Source organism: Dermochelys coriacea, chromosome 7, assembly GCF_009764565.3.
Source record: "Dermochelys coriacea isolate rDerCor1 chromosome 7, rDerCor1.pri.v4, whole genome shotgun sequence".
Taxonomy (NCBI): domain Eukaryota; kingdom Metazoa; phylum Chordata; order Testudines; family Dermochelyidae; genus Dermochelys; species Dermochelys coriacea.
This window is the reverse complement of record NC_050074.1, coordinates 17,275,127-17,297,921: the sequence shown is the minus strand read 5'-3', so window position 1 is coordinate 17,297,921 and position 22,795 is coordinate 17,275,127. Positions and strand designations below refer to the sequence as shown.

At 37.9% G+C, this 22,795-nt stretch overlaps 1 protein-coding gene across 6 annotated transcripts in view; it reads right to left on the bottom strand.

Moving 5' to 3' along the window:
* Positions 1-282: 282 nt before the first annotated feature.
* GRM7 (glutamate metabotropic receptor 7) overlaps positions 283-22,795 on the bottom strand; it is a 587,975-nt gene continuing 565,462 nt past the window's right edge. For 2 of the 6 annotated variants that reach the window (XM_043518831.1, XM_038410758.2), the window contains one exon: positions 285-1,504. In XM_043518831.1, coding sequence (XP_043374766.1) covers positions 1,455-1,504 — 50 coding nt within the window. In that variant the 3' untranslated portion in view covers positions 285-1,454. Of the gene's footprint in view, positions 1,505-22,795 lie in introns of all 6 variants that reach the window. The other 4 variants (XM_038410753.2, XM_038410756.2, XM_038410752.2 and 1 more) reach the window with 3 other exon arrangements.

Genomic DNA, 22,795 nt, shown 5'->3' with positions numbered 1-22,795 from the left:
TGGCCTACATTTTCATACGTGATTAGTGATTTGGGGAACCTCAATTTTGTAGTGTCCACACTGACACACACATTAAAAGACCTGATTTGAAGAGGGCAGGGGCTCAGCTCATTCTGAAAAAAAACAGGCCTCTTTACATTGTTTCAAGTTGAGTGCCCAGTGACTTTTCAAAAATTTAGGCCCCATCTGGTTAAAGTACTTTTACATCTTTTTACAGCTCCCCCTGTGACAATCCTCATGAATAAACTAACTAGAAGGGAGAGGGGAGGAAACAACTAAAGATATTTATTGCCATAAATAAAAAAAAGTTAACCAAAACCTTTTATTGATACATTCTTCGACAATATCACAGAATCAAGAGAGAGGAAAAGGGGGAGGAGTTTGCAGGAAAGATTGTTTTCACTAATTGGCACATAAGCAGCAAGATTAACGAAATTACTTATTACAAACAGTATAAAACATACATGCTTTTTTTTTTTATTTTTGAAGTCCTCATCACACTGGTCAATCATGGTGGGCATCAACAAGAAAAACCTTAAGACATGTAGAAGCCATATTCCTTCTTCCAAATATTGTAAGAATAATTGAAATTATTGCAAAATAGTCATATATCGTAACTAAAATAACAAAATAGAACACAAATACAAATATCAAACAAATTATTAACATGTACTGTAAAATACATTACTGGCATGCATTCCACACATCAAGACCTCTATTAAAACCAAGCAATATCCTTTTTGCTTCCTCTGTAGCCCATCATACTTATGAAAGGCAGGGGCTCACTTCGCCAGCACAGTTTTTGGTCTTTAAATAACTTGTTGTTGTTGTTGTTGTTGTTGAATTAAAACAAAAACAAAAACAAACATATGGATTGCAGTGACACAATAATCATTATACAAATCATGTACATAGTTCTTTTAAATCCTCAGAGATTTGTTTTTAAATGTGCTAACATCTGAGAGAATAGGTCTTCAATGCAACTGTGCATTCAAAACAAACAGTGAATTTTTGAAACAACATGGATGGAAATATGCAAAATTCCTCACAAACTGTACAGAAATTTCAAAAACTTGCAGTCTGGAAGTACATATAAAGACAGAATTAGCCCCTGTAAAGTCATTGTCACTAAATGCAGTTCACCCATAAAGAGCTGGGTATTCATGGCTGGAGCTGGGTACTCAGTTTTCATACTTCCCATACATAGAGAAGGTCCAAGGTCACAGCCCAAGGACAGTGCCAGTGACTTATTAAGCCAAGAATAATTAAGGATATTTCATATAGCAGCTGTTCAGAATGCTTGGTCCTCTTACATTGGTCCCCATATTAACTGCCTGGCCTTTAAACTTCTCCAGCGGTGGAAACACTGCAGGTCAGAAAGAGGCCTATGGCAGTTTGGGTGACTGAATGGATGAAAATCTTCATCCTTCCTCAACTCTGTCTGAAGAAACGGACTAGATAACCAGGCTATTATAACTGACATACTTCTTTTTCGCAGCAGGGCCTGAAAGAAAGGAGGAAGATGGAAAACAGTCATTGACCTGGAAATCTGAAACTGTCCTTATAAAGGCCTACTATTATTCCCTAATTAGTTGACACAGTGATGAGAAAAGATAAGCAGATGCTTTGCATTGATATCTTTAGCTGTCAACTACTTCCCCTTAGAAGACATCTGTTTATTAATATTAATCTAAGAAGATTGCTTATTAGATCAATTTAAGTGGTGTCTCCAGTTCTGAATATAACAAACAAAATTACCATAAATTCACTTTTCATAGTTTTGCAGTCTCTATGTTTTTGCAGTACTGAGTCACAATGACTAGATTTCATTAAGGGTTTTTTGTTTTTATGTTTTATGGTTACACATTCTCTTACTTCTGAACTGTCGTAGACTCATAGATTTTAAGGCTGAAAGGAAGCATCGTGATCATCTAGTCTGACCTCCTGCACTTTGTGGGCCACAGAACCTCAGCCACCCAATCTTGTAATAGACCGATAACAGAAGGCAGGGGGGTAGCTGAGGAGGAGACCCCTGAAGCGGACCTAGGAAAAGAGTGGCTCCAGGGAAGATTCCTGGGCTAAATTTCATTTTCTCAGATATAAAAATAAAATATTTTCTATTTAGTTTAATGATTGCTGGGAACTTTAAATTTTCACTGCTGTAGATCAACAAATCTGATCTGTTAGGCCCATCAATTTATATCTGAGTTTGCTAAATAAACAAATAAATAACCAGTCAATAAATAAGCTATGAATTATGCTACTTTTTGGTAGTAAAAATTGTGAACATTTGTGCAATGGCAACCACACACACAATTCAATGACATTTCAGTCTATAGTGTTTATCAAGTGGCTCCCATGTGGAACAAAAAAAACCCCAAAAATCTCCATTGCTTATATTTGAACTCTGTATGATTCAATATATAAGCTTATAAACATATGCTACTTATACAAGTATGGTCTTTTCATATATTATACCACATCCACATATGTAACATAAAAATGAGCATGTTTCAGAGTAGCAGCCGTGTTAGTCTGTATTCGCAAAAAGAAAAGGAGTACTTGTGGCACCTTAGAGACTAACAAATTTATTAGAGCATAAGCTTTCGTGAGCTACAGCTCACTTCATCGGATGCATTTGGTGGATGAAGTGAGCTGTAGCTCACGAAAGCTTATGCTCTAATAAATTTGTTAGTCTCTAAGGTGCCACAAGTACTCCTTTTCTTTTATTAAAAATGAGCATGTGTATGAAACAAATGTCTTTATAGAAAAGTTTTTAAAAACCTTTGAAATCATGTATATAATATACCATACAACTACACTGAGCATTTTTTCTGTATCTTTTAATATCCCAAAAGTTTAAAATTCATTTTTATAATCATGCTAAGTAATTGTTGCTGTTATTAACTATTATTTGATAATTGTGTTCTTTGAGCAACTTGAACACAAAACAGTAGAAAGGTGTATCATAAAAAATACACAGAAAGTAACACAACATGCAATTAAAAGTGAGCTTCAAGGCATCCTCCTGATAGAGTTAAACTTACAAAATGTACACAAATGACACAAGGCCTGAGTTTCTCGGATATTTAATATTTGCTGCTCCCTTTGGGGTCAAATACAATTGTGTGTGCTTAGCACCTATGAAAATCAGGAGCCATTGCACTACTGAAGCTATTTAAAAGCTAACACTTAAAAAACAAATCATTAATACCTGCCCTTCAAAAAAAGTTAGGCCACATTTATAAACATTTATATTTATAAAACTAATAGTCAGAAATGCTCATCTCCACATATACCCACATCTTTTGGAGATGGCTTTGTGCATCTTCACAAAAGAATACAACTGAGCTGCCACATGTTTTCTAAAAAGTTTGGGGGACGTCCTCAATTTGTGTATATGTTAATTTACCCCTGAGAATCCGCTCACAGTGTGTCTAATCAATCTCAATTGGGGCACTATTAATTCTTTCCTCAAACTTTGATATAACAGGTTCATGAGTCGCCAAACTGGTTTGGCGAGTGCAATGTTTTGTTTTCATAAGGAAAGTTTTCACCAACAGCACAGACTGTTTCAAGGATATAATGTACAAGGATGCAACCAAACACAAATACTCTTGTCACAATATTCATTTTCTTCACTGGCTATTTTCCAAAGTGCTCAGATCAAGAAAAATAAGGAAACAATTTTACATTTAGGTACTGTCAACAGTGTCATTGAAGAATATTGAATGTAACTTTGCCATTTTATATTTTTAGTCTACTTCCCACTTCCGGATTCACTGTAAGTGTCAAAGAAATCTATTCAATCCCAACTAAGGGAAAATGAAGAACACCTTCAACAACATCTCTGGGAGTGGAGGATGCTCAGCATTTCACAGGATGCAGTGGTATCTTGACAAATCGGGCCAAATGTGGGTGAGTAACAAATAATGGGTTAAACAATTTTATTCACAGAAGGTTTACATAGTAATGATCTGTATTATGATGTGACACACACTTTGGCTTTGTACCATTATATTTTCTGGATTTCAAAAAGCAGCAGATAGTTTATTGCATTTATACCAATAAAGAGACGGCGATTTAGATAAACTCAAATCTTGGTCCATAAATTGTCATCCCTTTCCAAAGTTTTCAGATTTTTCCCTCTCCCACCAATGAAATAATTATTTTCTCTGAAGCTGAAGCTTTGCTTTGACTGGTTATCCTCCAATATCAGCCTAAATATCTCATTTGTCATTTTTCAGCCTGCCTAAGCAACAATATCAATCAAATACACCAACACCAAGTAAGCTCAAATGAAAAGAAATGTTTGTGAGTATATATTTCTGTTTGCTCACATTGAAAAGACAGAATACAAACAATGAAATCATAGATCATGAGGTTGTCTTTAGTACATATTTTCCCCTTTATATTTTAACAAAATATTGCTTTTCTACAGTTGACAAATACAACATAACTCATCTGGATAAAATAATATCACAAGAATAGCTATGTATTTCTTAAATTCTGTGGGGGAGGAAAGGGAATTTCTCTTAATTCATTGATTTTAAGGCCAGAGGCACTAGTGGATACCTCCTGTATAATACAGGCCGTAGAATTTCACCAGTTGCCTCGGTAATGAGCTCAATAATTTGTGTTTGACTAAAGTACATCTTCCAGAAAGGCAATTAGTCTTGATTTCAAGACTTTAGAGCTGGAGAATTAACCTTTTTTCCTTTTAAGTGATTTACTATTGCCGTCTCAGCTCTTCAGTGTTTTGGGGAGTTAGAATGATGAAGCAGGTAGGGATAAAATATTCTCAAAGAAAGAAACTTCCATGCATAGAGCGTGTGCCAATGAAACTTCAGCATCTGCCAACAGTGACCATGCTTTAATCTGAGATACCCGAGTATTCCTCTGTACTTTAGAATGGAAAATAGGTAGAGTATCAAAAATACTGTGCTATGCTAACTGTTAATAAGTGGTGGCATTTTAATGGTGAATACTGACTCTCCTCTGTGTAACTATGTCTTTCCATATGTAAGCTAATGTGCTTTCACACTATATACTATGACATTTAAAAAAACAACATTAAAAGGGTGTTTTTAGGTTGAGAGCTGAGAACTCATAAATTAGGAAATGCCATGTTTACAGTTGCCCATGCAATATTAATTTGCTCCCCTTGGGTGTACGCATGATGATATACAGTTTTAAATTACATGATCATAAGCTTTTTTTTCCCAACAGGACCCTTGCTCCATTCAATATGCAGGATGGACCATGCTCCCTCATTGAGCATCTATTCAAAACAAAAAAAATTCCAACAAACAATTACCTGTGTAAAGTCAGGGCCGGCCCACAACATTTTGGCACCTGAGGGGGGGAGCTCAAATGACACCCCCATGCTCCCTCGCTTGGGCCAAAACTTTGAAAGGTCTCAATTCTGCCTTCTTCCTGTTCTACTCCTCTCATGGTACTGCTCTGCTAGCTACCCCAATAAAGGAGAACTAAAAACTTTAAATGCCTTGTTCAAAAATTTTAAGTAACACTTAATTTTCAAATGCCTGAACAGCAAATGTAACTTTTCTTGTCTGCATAGTAAACTCTGGCAGTTTTATCTGTTTGAGTAAACAAAGTGGTGCTTTCTGTGCCTTCTTGGTTGCAAAGATTTGAACTGCTTCCTGCTGAAGGTCCACAGTCTGCGCCAGCTCATGCTCTGTTGAAATGGTTGCAAGGCTGACCAGCCTCTCCTGTGTCATTATGGAGCATAGATGTGTTTTTATTAATTTCAGCTTTGAGAAGCTGCGTTCTCGCAGGCAACTTTTATAGGAAGTGTTAGTAGTATGTGCAGAGCAACAAAAGCATTTGGAAAGAGGGTGGTCATCTTATTTGTGCACATATTTTCCAGAACAACCTTTGGAGTTGATCCTGCTGAAATGCATCTTGAAAGGGCTTTCAGTTCATCACCTAAATCACTTGCATCAATATTGTGCATGTCATCATTTGTCAACACTGTCTCTAATGCCCTGCATTGCTGGTGTAGGTCTTCTTCAGGAAAAATGAGGAGTTTGGGAATATCATACAACATCCCAGATATACTGCTGTGTTCCTTGAGCTGCATGAAACGTTCAATTAACTGTATTGCACACTTTCGCACCTGGTTAAAGAATTCAACTTTGAATTGTTGTTTAGGGTCTCTTATGGGATTATCCCGTACCTCGTAATCAAAATGTCGTCTTCTTCAGTGAGTATTGTATTCTTGAATGGGTGGGAAAATAGCTTCAGTGTGAAGTTCCTCTGCCAACTTCTGAGCACTCTTCAGAATGTTTTGAAATCCCTCCTCTGACCGATAAGACAGCAGGTATGACTTTGCTTTGTCCAGTTGTTCCATTGCTCCAGATATATCAAGGTCAACACCTTGGAGTCTCTTGCTTACAACATTTATTTCAAACACTACGTCATGCCACAACACTAAGTCACACCGAAATTTGAAGTTATGTATGTTTCTGATGATTCCATTTCCCTCTGCCACTGTTCTCCCACAAACAGTTCCTGTAATAGCATTAGCCTCCATAATGGCAACTATGGCATCTTCCATCTTCCCAATTTGGTTTTTGATAGGCTTTATCGCCTCTACTCGATTTTCCCATCATGTGGCACTCAGTGGTTTCGGTGTCAGAGAGGATGTTGCTTCAAAATTTGCCATCGATGATTTGATGCAGAGAAAAATATATAGATGCTTTGAATTACATTAAAAAATTCAGCAGCCTCACTAGAAGCTGATGCTGCATCATTGACCACCAAGTTCAATGAATGTATCTGTATCTTCCAGCTTTTTAAGAAGCACATTCATCATACCTGCTCCTGTAGTATCACCAATGTCAATAAATTCTAGAAAATGCTCTCTACCAGTCACCATTGCAGGGACATTTTCAGTAGGTTCTGTTGTTGTTACAAAACGCACCATTAAAGTCATTTGTTCCGTACGGCTGATGTCAGGTGTGCAGTCCAAAATAACAGAGTAATATCTTGCTGACTTCAGATCTGCCACAATCTTCTGTTTGACTTTTGTTTCCAGTATCTATATGATCTCATTTTGAATTGTATTTCCAAGGTAGTGGTGTGTGTACATTTCTTGGATGTGACTCTTAGATGCTCCTGGACTACAGCATCAAACTCAGCCATCAGCTCCACAATTTTAAGGAAGTTTCCATTGTTTGGCACATATAGCTGATCTGAAGTGCCATGCAGTGCTAGGTTTTGGGTAGCAAGCACTCTCACAATGGCAATGAACCTTTTCAGAACATTTTGCAAGTAACGAGACTCTGATGCAATCTTCTCTGGATGCTTATCATCTATAGTGGCCTTTAACCTTAGTCTCATCTCAAGCTCTTTCCACCTATGGAATGCTCTCTGGTGATTTGATGCCTTCTCATGGTATGCCAGATTTCTAGCCAGGTTTTTCCAGTCCTTTGTTCCTGTAGAACCCAATGTGGCTGGAACATTAGACTGGAAGAGTTTGCAACAAAAACAGTATGCAGTATTCTGGGGTTTTGAGTACATAAACCTGGTCTCTCCACTTTGTCACCATTGGGGATTTCACGCCAGTAATTTGTTGGATGGAAACTTCTATTTTCATTGTCTTTGGGGAACATGAAGTTTTTCACTTGCTGTGGCCCATGGAAGTACAAGGAAATCCCTCAGGCTACTGCTCAAGTGGGTCCACAGTCCTGGATCATCTAGACTTAAGAAACCAAACTCAGCAGCAGATGTTTCTTGCACCTCCACCGCACTCTTCTTTGATCTACAATGTGCATGGTTACATCCATTTGAGATGGAGATATGGATGCTGCAGTAGCTGCCAGGTCACTTGCACTGTAACTAATTGGAAGATCAGGCATCTCCTCAACACTCACATCCTCACTGGGGCCGGAAGGCTCACCGTGAACATTTGTGTCTATGTATCTCAGGAGAGCTCCTTCCTGCTTAGATAGAAAAGCTTCCTTTGCTTTCTTTCTTTTTCTGAATGCTGACCAAGAGGGGCCTTTTCTTCTTTCACTCATGAGTGCTGTTTTATGCCAGCTATAGTGGCTCTCAACACTCAGTTGAAGGGGACAAATAAGCAGGCTGGTAGCAGGGCCTGAGTGAGGGAAGATATCAGTGTCTTAATGGTCTAACTGGCTCCTACTACTTCAGTTGACTGCCTTTCTCCTGAAGTGGGTTCAGGGATGCAGAAGGAAACAGGAAGCTCCCTGAGAAGCTGATGTTAATCAGTCCAGGCTCCTGGGGGTGCTAGAGAGGTACATAAGAGGCTCCTCCTCCTCGCTCTCCCTGCAGCTCCTGCTGCTTTCTGTTATTCCATCTCACCTTTTCTCCTGCCTGCCTGTTATGTCTCTTGTGCCCTCCTTCCTCCAGCACAGCACTCTATTATCTCTGTGCATCTAGAGCAGAGAGAATACATATGCACCAGCAGCAGACACAGTTTACTACTCTCTGGGTCCTAGTGGTGCCCACTCCCCTCCCACAGTCTGACAGCTGAGGCGACTGCCTCAGTTTGCCTCATGGTAAGGCCAGCCCTGTGTAAAGTGCTATCACTACAGAACTGGGCTCCATCCAGTCTTTAACTTAGATTTGCAGGTCCTGATCCTCAGTTGGGATCTGGTGCACTGTTGATCTATCTGTTTATTTCTACTATTATATTTTGAGTATTTTAAGTTCTTCAGGGCAGGAACCAGGTCTTTGTAGGTGTTTTTATCACACTCAAACCTGATCCTGTTTGAGGTCTTTGGCCACTACCATAACATGAATGTTAAATAAAACGTGTGCCAATTACTGGGGATTTCAATGTTCAGCTCAATTCACTTGGTGAAGTAACAAAGCGGAAAAGACACATACATATGTATGAAGACTATTTATACAGACAATTTGCTCAGTGAAACAGTTGTAAGAATTTTCTTTTTTAATCTGGGCAAAACAATCTTTTTCTCTAATCTCATTATTGGAAATGGTTGAACCATTTTTGCTGACACTTTTTAAAAGTCAGCCTCAGACAGAAAATCAGCATGGAATATTACCATCAGAACAGTTAATGTTTGGCAAAGTTATAAACAAGTGAAAACAGTGTCTTATAAGGGAAAGTGTTGGGCAACTTTAGCTATAGACAACACTACCAGACTTGCTTGTAATAAAAGCTACCAAACTCTACAGGTTTAATTTCTTTCAGGCAGAAACAGGCATTCATTTTCAGTTATGTGCTTTATTCCAAGAGGACTATAACAGATTCATATTCCCTTCTCTGTCTAAAAATCATTAAAACTTTTCTGTTTCCCTGTTAAACACTGTCAAGTACCAAATTTGATTCTTGCCCCCGCCCTAAAATGACCAACTACAGTGCGGTTGGACTGATTATCATCTTTTTTAGTACCATCAAATGGGGTGTGCTTTACAAATCATCTCCTTCCAAAGTATTCTGCTCAATGCCACACACCCTCTTACATCACATACTAAGTAACATGTCTTCCTTTATGACAGCCCACCACTTCTTGCTGGGTCAGCTTCTCTGTCTTTTTCCTTCAGTTTGGATCTGTTGGACTGTGTAACCCACTTGCCAGGACTGCACACCACAAGACCAAATCATCTGAGCCTGCACTCCAATTTTTTTTTTGTTTATGGGTGTTAATTAAAAATTAAACCAAAACTGGAACCATCATAAAGTGAATCAAGTCACTTTCAATTGGGCAAAATAGGTTTCTGTACATTTCTCTTTCCTCATTTACCCTAATTTTTAACTTAATCTTAACTATTTCGATACTTTTCATCTGTTGTATGATTGCAATGGGCAAGAGACTGAGGCTGAACTTATTTTACTTGCCAATATTTTTCAAGTGTATAGCTTGTGCTATTACACAATGCTAAACCACTGTTATCAGCTAATCAGATCTCAACTGTAGCTCTCAACACTTTATCACTACTTCTACTTATAACCAAAAGGCAGAATGAGCCAAAAACAATCTAGCATGAAATTGGGAAATCTGTTTGCTATTTCTACACAGAAAAGAGAAAACAAATGCCTCCGATGACCTGAAGAAAACCTAATTTGTGTTATAAGATGTAACACTTCAAAACATTGATTGACATGATTTTAAAAGATTCATTTACAACATGCTTCAAAGTACATAGAGAGTCTGTTGTGGAACAACACTAAAGCAGTCTGCATCCGATGAAGTGAGCTGTAGCTCACGAAAGCTTATGCTCTAATAAATTTGTTAGTCTCTAAGGTGCCACAAGTACTCCTTTTCTTTTTGTGAATACAGACTAACACGGCTGCTACTCTGAAACCTGAGATTTACAGTTAACTTCTGGGTAACTTGATTGATGGTGTAATTTAGTAGCATTTTTGAGTGTAGAAAAACCAAATAAACATATGCTGGAGCATCAGATTCCTAATGCCACTGTGTTTATTCAGTTTGCTGAGATAGTTGCCCAACTCCAACTCTAATACGATTATTCTAGAAGCACAGTGTTGTATTTTAAATTTGGACATTTGAAAGCCACTCTAAAGTACATCAGACTTACCAAGAGATCACAGCAACAAGATTACAAACAGTTTTTCTAGTAAATGAGAGTAAAAGAGATGCCTGTTTAATGGGTGGAGTTTTATAAATGATATAGTGGTATTTGGGATTAACTGAATACAATTTGCAGCAAAACTAATAGATTCATAGATTCATAGATGCTAAGGTCAGAAGGGACCATTCTGATCATCTAGTCCGACCTCCTGCACAGCGCAGGCCACAGAATGTCACCCACCCACTCCTATGAAAAACCTCATCCATGTCTGAGCTATTGAAGTCCTTAAATCATGGTTCAAAACTTCAAGGAGCAGAGAAGCCTCCCTCCAGTCAACCATGCCCCATGCTACAGAGGAAGGCAAAAAAACCTCCAGGGCCTCTCCAATCTGCCCTGGAGGAAAATTCCTTCCCGACCCCAAATATGGCAATCAGCTAAACCCTGAGCACATGGGCAAGATTCACCAGCCAGATACCCAGGAAAGAATTTTCTATAGTAAATCAGATCCCATCCATCTAATATCCCATCTCAGGGGATTTGGCCTATTTACCCTGAATATTTAAAGATCAATTACTTACCAAAATCCCATTATCCCATCATACCATCTCCTCCATAAACTTATCGAGTAGAATCTTAAAACCAGATAGATCTTTTGCCCCCACTGCTTCCCTTGGAAGGCTATTCTAAAACTTCACTCCTCTGATGTTAAAAACCTTCGTCTGATTTCAAGTCTAAACTTCCTGGTGACCAGTTTATACCCATTTGTTCTTGTGTCCACATTGGTGCTGAGCTTAAATAATTCCTCTCCCTCTCCTATATTTATCCCTCTGATATATTTATAGAGAGCAATCATATCTCCCCTCAACCTTCTTTTAGTTAGGCTAAACAAGCCAAGCTCCTTAAGTCTCCTTTCATAAGACAAGTTTTCCATTCCTCGGATCATCCTAGTAGCTCTTCTCTGTACCTGCTCCAGTTTGAATTCATCCTTCTTAAACATGGGAGACCAGAACTGCACACAGTATTCCAGGTGAGGTCTCACCAGTGCCTTGTATAATGGTACTAAAACCTCCTTATCCCTACTGGAAATGCCTCTCCTGATGCATCCCAAAACCGCATTAGCTTTTTTCACAGCCATATCACATTGGCAGCTCATAGTCATCCTATGATCAACCAATACTCCAAGGTCCTTCTCCTCTTCCGTTACTTCTAATTGATGCGTCCCCAACTTATAACTAAAATTCTTGTTATTAATCCCTAAATGCATAACCTTACACTTCTCACTATTAATTTTCATCTTATTACTATTACTCCAGTTTACAAGGTCATCCAGATCCTCCTGTATAATATCCCGATCCTTCTCCGAATTGGCAATACCTCCCAGCTTTGTATCATCTGCAAACTTTATTAGCACACTCCCACTTTTTGTGCCAAGGTCAGTAATAAAAATATTAAATAAGTTTGGTCCCAAAACCGATCCCTGAGGAACTCCACTGGTAACCTCCCTCCAACCTGACAGTTCGCCTTTCAGTAGGACCCGTTGCAGTCTCCCCTTTAACCAATTCCTTATCCACCTTTTGATGTTCATATTGATCCCCATCTTCTCCAATTTAACTAATAATTCCCCATGTGGCCCGGTATCAAATGCCTTACTGAAATCTAGGTAAATTAGATCCACTGCATTTCCTTTATCTAAAAAATCTGTTACTTTTTCAAAAAAGGAGATTAGGTTGGTTTGGCACAATCTACCTTTTGTAAAACCATGTTGTATTTTGTCCCATTTACCATTGACTTCAATGTCCTTAACTAATTTCTCCTTCAAAATTTTTTCCAGGACCTTGCATACTACAGATGTCAAACTAACTGGCCTGTAGTTACCCGGATCACTTTTTTTTCCTTTCTTAAAAATAGGAACTATATTAGCAATTCTCCAATCATTCGGTACTATTCCTGAGTTTACAAATTCATTAAAAATTCTTGCTAATGGTCTTGCAATTTCAGGTGCCAATTCCTTTAATATTCTTGGATGAAGATTATCTGGGCCCCCCGATTTAGTCCCATTAAGCTGTTTCAGTTTCGCTTCTACCTCTGATATGGTAATATCTACCTCTATATCCTTCTTCCCATTTGTCATGCTACCATTATCCCCAAGATCCTCTTTAGCCTTATTAAAGACTGAGGCAAAGTATTTGTTTAGATATTGGGCCATGCCTAGATTATCTTTAACCTCCGCTCCATCCTCAGTGTTAAGCGGCCCCACTTCTTCCTTCTTAGTTTTCTCCTTATTTATATGGCTATAGAACCTTTTACTATTGGTTTTAATTCCCTTTGCAAGGTCCAACTCTACTCGACTTTTAGCCTCTCTCACTTTATCCCTACATCTTCTGACCTCAATTAGGTAGCTTTCCTTGCTGATCCCTCCCATCTTCCACTCCCTGTATGCTTTCTGCTTCTTCATAATCACCTCTCTAAGATGCTTGCTCATCCAGCTTGGTCTACAACTCCTTCCTATGAATTTTTTCCCCTTTCTTGGGATACAGGCTTCCGATAGCTTCTGCAGTTTTGATTTAAAGTAATCCCAGGCCTCCTCTACCTTTAGATCCATAAGTTCTTCAGTCCAATCCACTTCCTTAACTAATTTCCTTAATTTTTGAAAGTCAGCCCTTTTGAAATCAAAAACCCTAGTTGCAGATTTATTTTTGTTAATCCTTCCATTTAGTTTGAACTGAATTAGCTCATGATCACTTGAGCCAAGATTGTCCCCTACAACCATTTCTTCTATGAGGTCCTCGCTACTCACCAAAATTAAATTTAAAATGGCATCCCCTCTAGTCGGTTCAGCAACTACTTGATGAAGGAATCTATCAGCTATTGCATCTAGGAAAATCTGAGCCCTATTATTATTACTAGCACTGGTCCTCCAGTCTATATCTGGGAAGTTAAAGTCTCCCATGATCACGCAGTTTCCATTAGTATTTACTTGATTAAAGACATTAAAAAGGGCTCTATCCATATCCAAATTAGATCCCGAAGGTCTATAGCACACCCCAAGCACTATCGTAGGAGAGGCTTTACTAGTTTTCTTCCCCAATGTAATTTTTGCCCAGACGGACTCTGTCTTATCCATTGCATCGCTTCTTATTTCTTTACATTCTACCTCATCATCGATATACAATGCTACTCCACCCCCTTTACCTTTGTTTCTGTCTTTCCTAAACAGCACATACCCTTCAATACCTGTAGTCCAGTCATGACTACTATTCCACCATGTTTCTGTTATCCCTATAATATCTGGTTTCACTTCCTGCACCAGTAGCTCTAGTTCCTCCATTTTGTTACCTAGACTCCTCGCATTGGTGTACAAACATTTTAATTTTTGCTGTTTGGCCTCGCTCACATTTTGTACCCTATTAGGCACAGTCATTCTACAGCCAGTATAACCTATTAGACTAGTATCCACACCGCCCTCGCTCCTTATATACATTCTCCTACCCATGGCTGTATCCTTTCTTACTTCATCTTCTTCCCTCTCAATGCTAAAATCTGGCATGGAGATTTTCTGGACATCTCCCATCCGTCTCCCCCCAATTCCTAGTTTAAAGCTCTCTTTATCAGTTGTGCCAGCCTCGATCCTAGAAGTCTATTTCCTTCCCTACTCAGATGAAGTCCATCCCAAGAGAACTGACCTCTGTCTTTGAATGCCTCCCAGTGCCATACATCCCAAAGCCCTCCTTATAGCACCACTGCCTAAGCCATCTGTTGACAGTCATAATCTTGTCAGACCTTTGTTGCCCTTCTCTAGGAACAGGAAGGATCCCGCTAAAGATCACCTGAGCCTCAATTTCCTTAAGTGTCTTCCCCAGCCTAGCATAGTCTCCCTTGATATTTTCCAGCGAGAATCTGGCTGTATCATTTGTTCCCACATGAAGGATAATTAGGGGATTCTTTCCCGCTCCCTTTAGGATCCTTTTCAACCTCAGGTCTACATCCCGTATCTTAGCACCCGGAAGACAGCACACCCTTCTATTCTCAGGATCAGCTCTAGTTACAGGCCTGTCTATTCTTCTCAATAAAGAGTCCCCGATCACATAGACCTGCCTTTTCCTGGGCATATTACCCCTGGGCATATTACTTTTACAAAAAATACTTTTCCTTTCAAATAAAGGACAATTATATTTTCATAGTTTTACAGTGATATTGTTGTGTAATAAAAAAAAAGAGACAATTAAAAGATCAGCAGTTAAAAGGTACTAAAATGTCAACATTTCCCACTCATTGTTACACAGTCAACCACAGACACTCTTTATTCTAAACACAGGGGAGAAATTCCACTGGGTGCTATCTGTTGGCAATTGCTTTAATGTTCATCACTGACCAGGTAAAGGTGACTGAAAAAATTGTATAGCGTTGAACAGTACATATTCTGAGTAAATATTAATCTTTATTACTCTTTTTTATTTTAAACTCTCATGATTTCATAACCAAACATCCCCAAATCTTTTCTGTGCTAGCCAAAGGTGCTGACTAAACACTAATGTTAGAGTGTTTTCTTTTGTCCTAGTAGGTCTGCACTTTACTAACCATTCTCATTTTACTTTGAACTTTACCGGACCCTATTGTGTTATCAATAAGCTGAATTTTAGCTGGACCTTAGTGTGTTAGTAAATAACAGATTGTGTGACATTTTACTCTAGCACTTGACCGTCAGGGAAATGTGTGCAGAAATCCAGAAAGGAACTAGTTTTAATTGATATGGTATTTTCTGTGCTTAATAAAATAATCTATTGAAACATGCACTTAGTTTATAGATTATTTATGTCATGATGACTTGGTTAAAGATATCTTTTGTAACTGATAAAAATGGATTGTTGAACAGATGTTTTTAGCTTATCAATTACATAAGAAGATACCTTGAAAAGAAGTCCACAATCAATACTCTTATTCATTTTCTTTGTCTCTTTTCTGTTCACACACATGGTATATAAAGACAAATGTTGTTATAGCAATGTCTTGAAATGGACAAAATGGTTAACTGATAAAGATGTTCATACATTCTCTGTAATTGACAAAATGGACAAGGAACATGTGCCATAGCATTTGTGATCTATAATCACTATAACAGCAAAACGTTAATGGATGGATGAATGGCTAAGAACTAAGAGCTAATTATAGTTACATATTGTCCCAGTAGTGATAAATTACAAATATCATTGATCTTATTTTGAATTAATAAACCAGCATGAAAAAGGATTTTTCTTTGTTCTAAACTAATATACAATATGCAATGTAGATTTACTTAAATCTATATAAATCCACTGTATACAAGAATGTTAGTAGCCCATATGAATATAGAACATTTTTAAAAAATCAATATTAACTGATCTTAATACAGGAATATGGCCAAGATTTTCGATCTTGAGTGCCCATAGCTAAATGTTTAACACTTAAATAGTTATCTAATTTTCAGGGTTGCTGAAGACCCTCAGTTTCCACTGTGACCAATGTGATTTAAGAGATGCTAAGCACTTTTGAAAATCAGTCCATTTATTTAGTTGCCTATCTACGGATTTAGGTATGTAACAGATATCCAACTCTAAACATGCTGGCCTATATATTTAGTACCAAAATAAACAAACTCATTTCTTGAGCTGAATGCAGAAGAGTGAATACACAACAAACCTGGATCTAAAATGAACTGACTCTGGTCTGGCATGATTATTTCTAAATATTGAATACGGATATAACTGGAAATAGAGTGGGTTGGTATTAATCACCTGCACAAGGTTAAGTTTTCAAACAAGTCATTGAAGTACACAGCAGTAATGCAGAAATTTCTCTGATAACGAACCTCAACATTTACACATAAGAGCTACATTTTGCTTTCAGTTAGACTATCTCCACTCTATTGACTTTAATGCACTGGCAACAACATAAATGAGAGGAAAATGTGTTCCATTCCATGGACACAGTTGAAAAATGCAACCTCACTTGATGGGTAAATATGCATGTCTTTTCTTTTACGGTATGGCATGCACTTCTTTTACAGCTGTACGTTGGCTTTGCATTTACTGTTCTGGAGAGCTGACTTAAAATCCTAACTCAGGTCATATGTGCAAATCAGTTTGCATGCATTACCAGTAGAAACTGGGCTAAGACATTACACTTTGACATGGTTAGCAATATCTGCTCAATGGGTTGTTGCATAGACTAACAGAAATGCCAGAAGATATTAAGTATTAATTATTATTATTAAGATATATAATACAGGCATGGAAGCAAGGTACAACTAGCATATATCACACGCTTGTGCTTGGCAATAATCATGACTTTTTGGTCTGTAAGTTTTCTGAGCATTAAATGAACATACAATTTGAAAATAAACAAGAAGCCTCAGTTTTGCTTTGTTTTCAGATGCAGATAAACAGTGAGGTGGTGAGATTTTACAAGCAAGCTGAAATGGGTCTTTTGCTAACTATAATTTGATTCTCTGGAGAAGCCATAATAATAAAGAAGGCATCTTGATCTCCACAAAATCCTACAAGTTCACCAATATGACATTTATCTTAAGGAGATGATCATGTATCAGTTTCTCACTTACACTGTGAGCTATCAGTTGTCCTCTTAGTTGCATTCCACCCCTCTCCACCATTGTCCAAAGGTGTTTTGTCCATCCCCCACCCCAAAAAAGATATTGGCTTTTCACTTTTACAAGAAAGTATCTACTGTTTCACTAATGGTGTCTATTTTAGGATATACTTCACATGCTACTAATCAGAGCAACCTAATAGAAAAGTCTTTTTCTTTCATGATAATTAGTGGAGACTGAAGTGAAGATGGCCTGTGTCTAACTACATGAAAAACACAAAAGCATTTAGCTCAATTTAGCATTTAATTCAAACAAGTGATGGAGCCAATAAGCGTATGTATGGCACCTTTTCAAGCCAATAGCTATAATGAAAGTACCACCGCCAATGAATGACCCATCACTCTTCCTGGCTCTCCAACAGCTTGAAAGCTGCCTCTGCTACTGATTCACACATATTCATTTTCTTTGTTAAATTACTTGTAGGTCAACCCACCAGTGGCACTGGTATTTCATGACTTCCCACAGCAGATGATGGTTTAACAGTCTTTTGAAATGACTGCATCTCTTGCTCTAAAATCATATTGAAAATATGCACAGATCAAACTCCTCTTTGGATATAAAGTTTAATCACTGGATTGGTTTTCATTATCTTCATCATGGGCCACAAACAAAGAAGCTCCTGCAGAGTCCAAAAGGAAGGCAGATCTGTCAATAGTCAGAGTGAGATTTTCATCATTTTCACTTCAATTATATGCACATTTATTACATTTTCCAATCCTAAAGAGAAAAGATTTACAGTGCAAAAGATTAATTTCATTACAGCCTACAGGCATCTCAAGCTATTAAAAGTATGAAACATGATCTTCTTAGTATTTCCGATGTTGGAGAGAGCCCCATCACTGTGGTGACTGCAAATTTGAAACTCCAGCCCTTATTCCTTACAATTGACATTGTAGATTACCTGCACTGGATTCAGGGGAATGAAGCTGCTTTTTGTATCAAATGCTGAGATGGCCATAGTTACACCTGCGCATCCCTGTGGATTAGTGACTGGAAAATTGCAATATCCATTTTAACAGTTATGTTGATGACTCATCCTGTTTTTCTTTACTTTTTTTGCCAGGGTGAGTGAATGTATGTTAGAGGGAGATGATGAGGTCCTAAAATGCTCTCCTAATGTCTATTTTAATCCTACAAGTGTGAAAACTTAAAATGCTAATTCTTAGGCTTTAATATTTAAAAGAATATTTAAAAGAAAACAGATCATAATATGTCATCATCATATTTTCAGATCTTTTCTCATTATGAAAGTATGCCAATGGCTTTTCCAGTACATAAATGCCTAAACTAGGATAATCTGTAAATTTGGTGGGGGTTTTTTTGTGGTTAGTTATGTGTTTCTGTAAGCATAGTCTGAACTGAGCGTTGGCTTTTAAGGAGATCGGTGTAAAGAACCTCATATTTTAATAATTAAATATAAATATATTAAGCTAAAAATAAATTATCACCAAAAATGGAGTTTCTCCTAAGATTGCTTTATGGCTTTGTCTTCTCATCAATTACAAATTAGCTGGCATGGCTCCTTGTCAGTCCTGGTAAAGCAGAAACAATTAGCAACTCAACACTAAACACAGCCAAAAATAGCAGTGCTGTCCTAGTTGCCTTGGAGGTTTATCAACTGATTAGAAATTACAACAGGGAATCAGAAGTTGCTAAAAATGGTTTCTTTTTCCTGATTTCTAATTAAGCTAATGCATAAATACCATAAGAGTAACCTGGTGTCAAGTTCAGTGGCAACAACAGCCTTCTTTTAAAAAAAAAAATTACAGTGCCAACACATTTTGCCCTGAGAACTGTGTTGTAAGGAATGATAATTGTGGTGCTACATTGTAGTCCCATTTGCCTTTGGTCTCTGGGTTTTCATATGCATACAGGGAACTGGTGCATAGATAATACCTTAACATGTGAGCCTGAGCACTATACCCAAGATCAGCTGATAAAAATGTGAATATAAAGATAATATAGGATTTTTAATTAAAACTATGGCAATAAATTGAGTTCTTATGAAATGGTAAAAAGAATAGCACTGGCTTGAAATAAATAGACCGTGGGCAAGCACTGAATTAATTCCCCTAAATATCCATATCAATACCCCTACACTGCAGCACACCTGCTATTCCAATTCATGCCCTCTCCCATGTTTGCATAGTGCCCTCAGTATAGGGATCTTGTGATATTCATAAAGGAGATGTAGCTCATACAAAGTTAGCTCAGATTTTTCTTTTGGAACAAAATATAACTGTTTCCATTCCACTCGTCTGCCCAGTATTTTCCACTGAGGACCAAATCCAATAAAATCCATAAGCAGGGAGAGAGGCAGCCTATATTCTCTGTGTCATTTATACAGGTCTCCACGATGCAGAGCTGGACAGAGCTTTTGTTAATAGTTCTTAAAGTCTCAATCCAACAGAGCACTTCGGCATGTGTTTACTTTTAAGCATATGAGAGTAGTATGAGAGTAATCCCCAGTGTTTAAATGATTTGGTAGACCAGGGCCTAACTGAATAGTGTACATTTTTTATTCTTTTTTTTTAAACATGGGAATATAGATTTTTTTTTGTGGGCAAGTTGCATGTGAAAACATTCTAAAGCAAGTGACCCATTGACATGCCCAGAATGACTTTGCTCAGATTCCTTACTCTAACTGGGATCACTGGGTTGGTATTTCCTAGACTGGTAGGGAAGAGACTGTGGGAGGAAAGTGATTGAAAGAGCAGGTTGTAAGACTGTGCATGCAAAACTTCAACAATGTTTACAAAATAGGGTGTAAAAATTAGAATTAAATAGAAAATGATGGGCCAGATCCTCAGGTGGGTTAAGGTGTAACTCTACCAACTTCATTTAATTAAACTGGGTATGTTGTGGGTAAGACTTTGTGTGTTATTAACAATCAAATATTTTCTATCATGGAATCAATTTTCTCCCATTAGACATTGTTAATGTTCTTTAGTTTTGTTTGCTAGCACCATCTCATGCCACCCGACTATACCTCAGTTATTTTAAAGAAATAAAAAAGGCAGAGAAGAAGTGTGAGTTCATATATGTGTATGAAGGGCATTCTGGATACTATAATAATGAGGGAAAAATATGTGTGACAAGGGAGGCATGAGGGTTGGTTATTGTTTTAAAAGTTCAGGAAATTGCAGATACCGTAATTAAAGGCTGATGAAAGGCTGAGAGACCTGTGTAAGGATGGGGGCAAGGCATGGGGGAGATAATGGGGTTATGATATTATAGCAGCAGATTTAGTATTCCACATGGATTTCAAGAGACACAAACCCACTCTTTTTATTCCAGTTTCCCAAGGTACAAAACAAAATGTAGCTTGTTAATGTGATGCTTTTTACATTTCATGTGAATACGTATCCAAGCTATAAGGCCCTAAATTGTCACTTCAAATAGGGTCAAATTAAGCAGCTATAGACTGGGAGTAGAATGGCATAAAAGAAGGATTTCCAGGTTGCCTAGTAACTGCTCCCTTTTCTGTGTATTATATGAATGGAGTCTAGATACTTTTGGAATTTCTTCTTGTAATATGGGGGAGATTTGCCATTTCACTGTGCAACAAATTAAGCTACTTGATGTAGTATAAGGACCACAAGACTATGCCATAGGACTGAGAGTGTAAACTTTGTTGCCAGCAATGAGTAGTACAGACCAAGACTGAATGGCTCAGACTCTGTGTGCCACTAGTAATACTCTTTCACCACAATGTTGCCAGTTCTGGTTTACTCCAGGGCAGTAGCTACTGAAAGTCTAATAGCTGTTCACTGTCATGAGTGAGATAGGTTGGTGGTATCACCAATGACTTCAATTCCAAGGGAAGGTCACAGGCTGAATGGTCTGGTGAACTAAACTACTCTTTCATGCCTAAAGGTGGTCTTTCTAGAGTAGGTTTAAGGCTCTTTGGCCAAGGCAACTTTGACAAAGTTTTCATTGTCACCGTTCTCATCTATGGATAGAGAACTTCAGCCTTACATAAGCACTACATTTTTGAATTCATTTTTCTAATGTTCAGATGAACAGGCAGCTTCTTGAATGATTTAAAAATATCCACCTACAAGGTTGCCAAAGCCGTCTCTCCATTTACAGTCCTGCTGGTAAATTCTTCAAGCTCACCCCATTGCTCGGTTTCAACTGTTTTCCTACTACAGAGGTGTGAAATTCTTTGTAACTTTAAGTCATCACAATTTGTGTTTAGCCAGAATTCGATCAATTTTCCAGAACTGGTAATGCTGAAATAAAGGCAGATTCTCAAGTTTCTTCCTTAATTTGAACTGGAAGGTGGTCATTATAGTTTAATTATAAATTGGCTCCTGTAACTTGCACCCATGTTTTAATGGTCCTTACGGGGCTTTGATTTTGCACTGTTGCCCGGATACAGGTCCATCTCCAGTTCTGACCCCCTCTCTCCTCTGGCTCAGCCAGGTCTTATCTCTGCTCTTCTAGGGCTGCTGCAGTGATAGTGCATAGTTATTAGCTGTGCCTGGATGTTGGGGCCCCCTGCACTGTCTATATTCCCTTGGGGGGCCTTCAGACCTGTGCTACATGGCTATAATTAATAAGGTCTCAGATGTATAGAGCCAGTAACAGAAAAAGCTGCTTGTTCAGAGTCATAATCAAGATTTTATTTCAAGACAATCTTCTAGAAGACAGGCCATTCCCTTCCTGACTACAGTTCTCCACTTAGTTTGCTCACATTCAACATTAGTATATTTACATGAACACTGAGTCTGCCTCTACATGGCATGTAGACCTGCAGCGTTCGTTTTGTGTTTTACATAATGGTGGTGTGCTTTTACACACCATTATAACAACAAACACAATAACCATTATCATTCTGCAAGTCTAATTTGCAGAGCTTCGGACTACTGAAATAAAAGGAGTCAACTGGGCTTCTATGGTGTTTAGAGCTCTTGGATAGCTATATATTAGGTCTCCCCTTTCATTCACCGTTGGGAATAATGCAGTTTTGAAGACATTCATTTAAGATCCTTCTGTAGAGAGAACATTAAAATTTACTTACATGCTAAACTGATGTTTGCTTTCTCAGCTTGAGTTGGTTGCAGAGAACTTCAGCACTTTGATAGAGATTATGAGTTTCTCTTTTTTTATTCAGTATTGAAAGAGATCCCCTAAGGAGTGGCACCTGCTTTTTTTAATTCAGTACAGATTTCCACCCCCTGCTTCATCTTGACATTAATTTAATGTATTTTCTTGCTGTTTTATTTATTTAAACTAAGCTGCTGCAGGTTGCCCCTCCAAAAAATTAAACAGAGCAACCCCTTTGGAAAATCTGTACAAATCTGTTAAATGCAATTTGAATGTTTCCCCATCTGTGTTATACTGGAGGTGAATTTTATACTCAAGAAATTACTGATGTGTTATTTGGAATTTTGAGTTATCTTTGTTGAATCTGATGGGTGAGTGAGTACTGCAAAACGGTATTCACAAACATTTGTTTGAACAGCTGTGAACTTCCACCATTTTTGTGCACCTTTTTATTCACTAATAGAGAATGTTCACATAAGGCAGATTTTGTTTACACAATTGTTTGGGGGAGAGGTCATTCTCGGAACAAATACCATACCAGCATTTTCG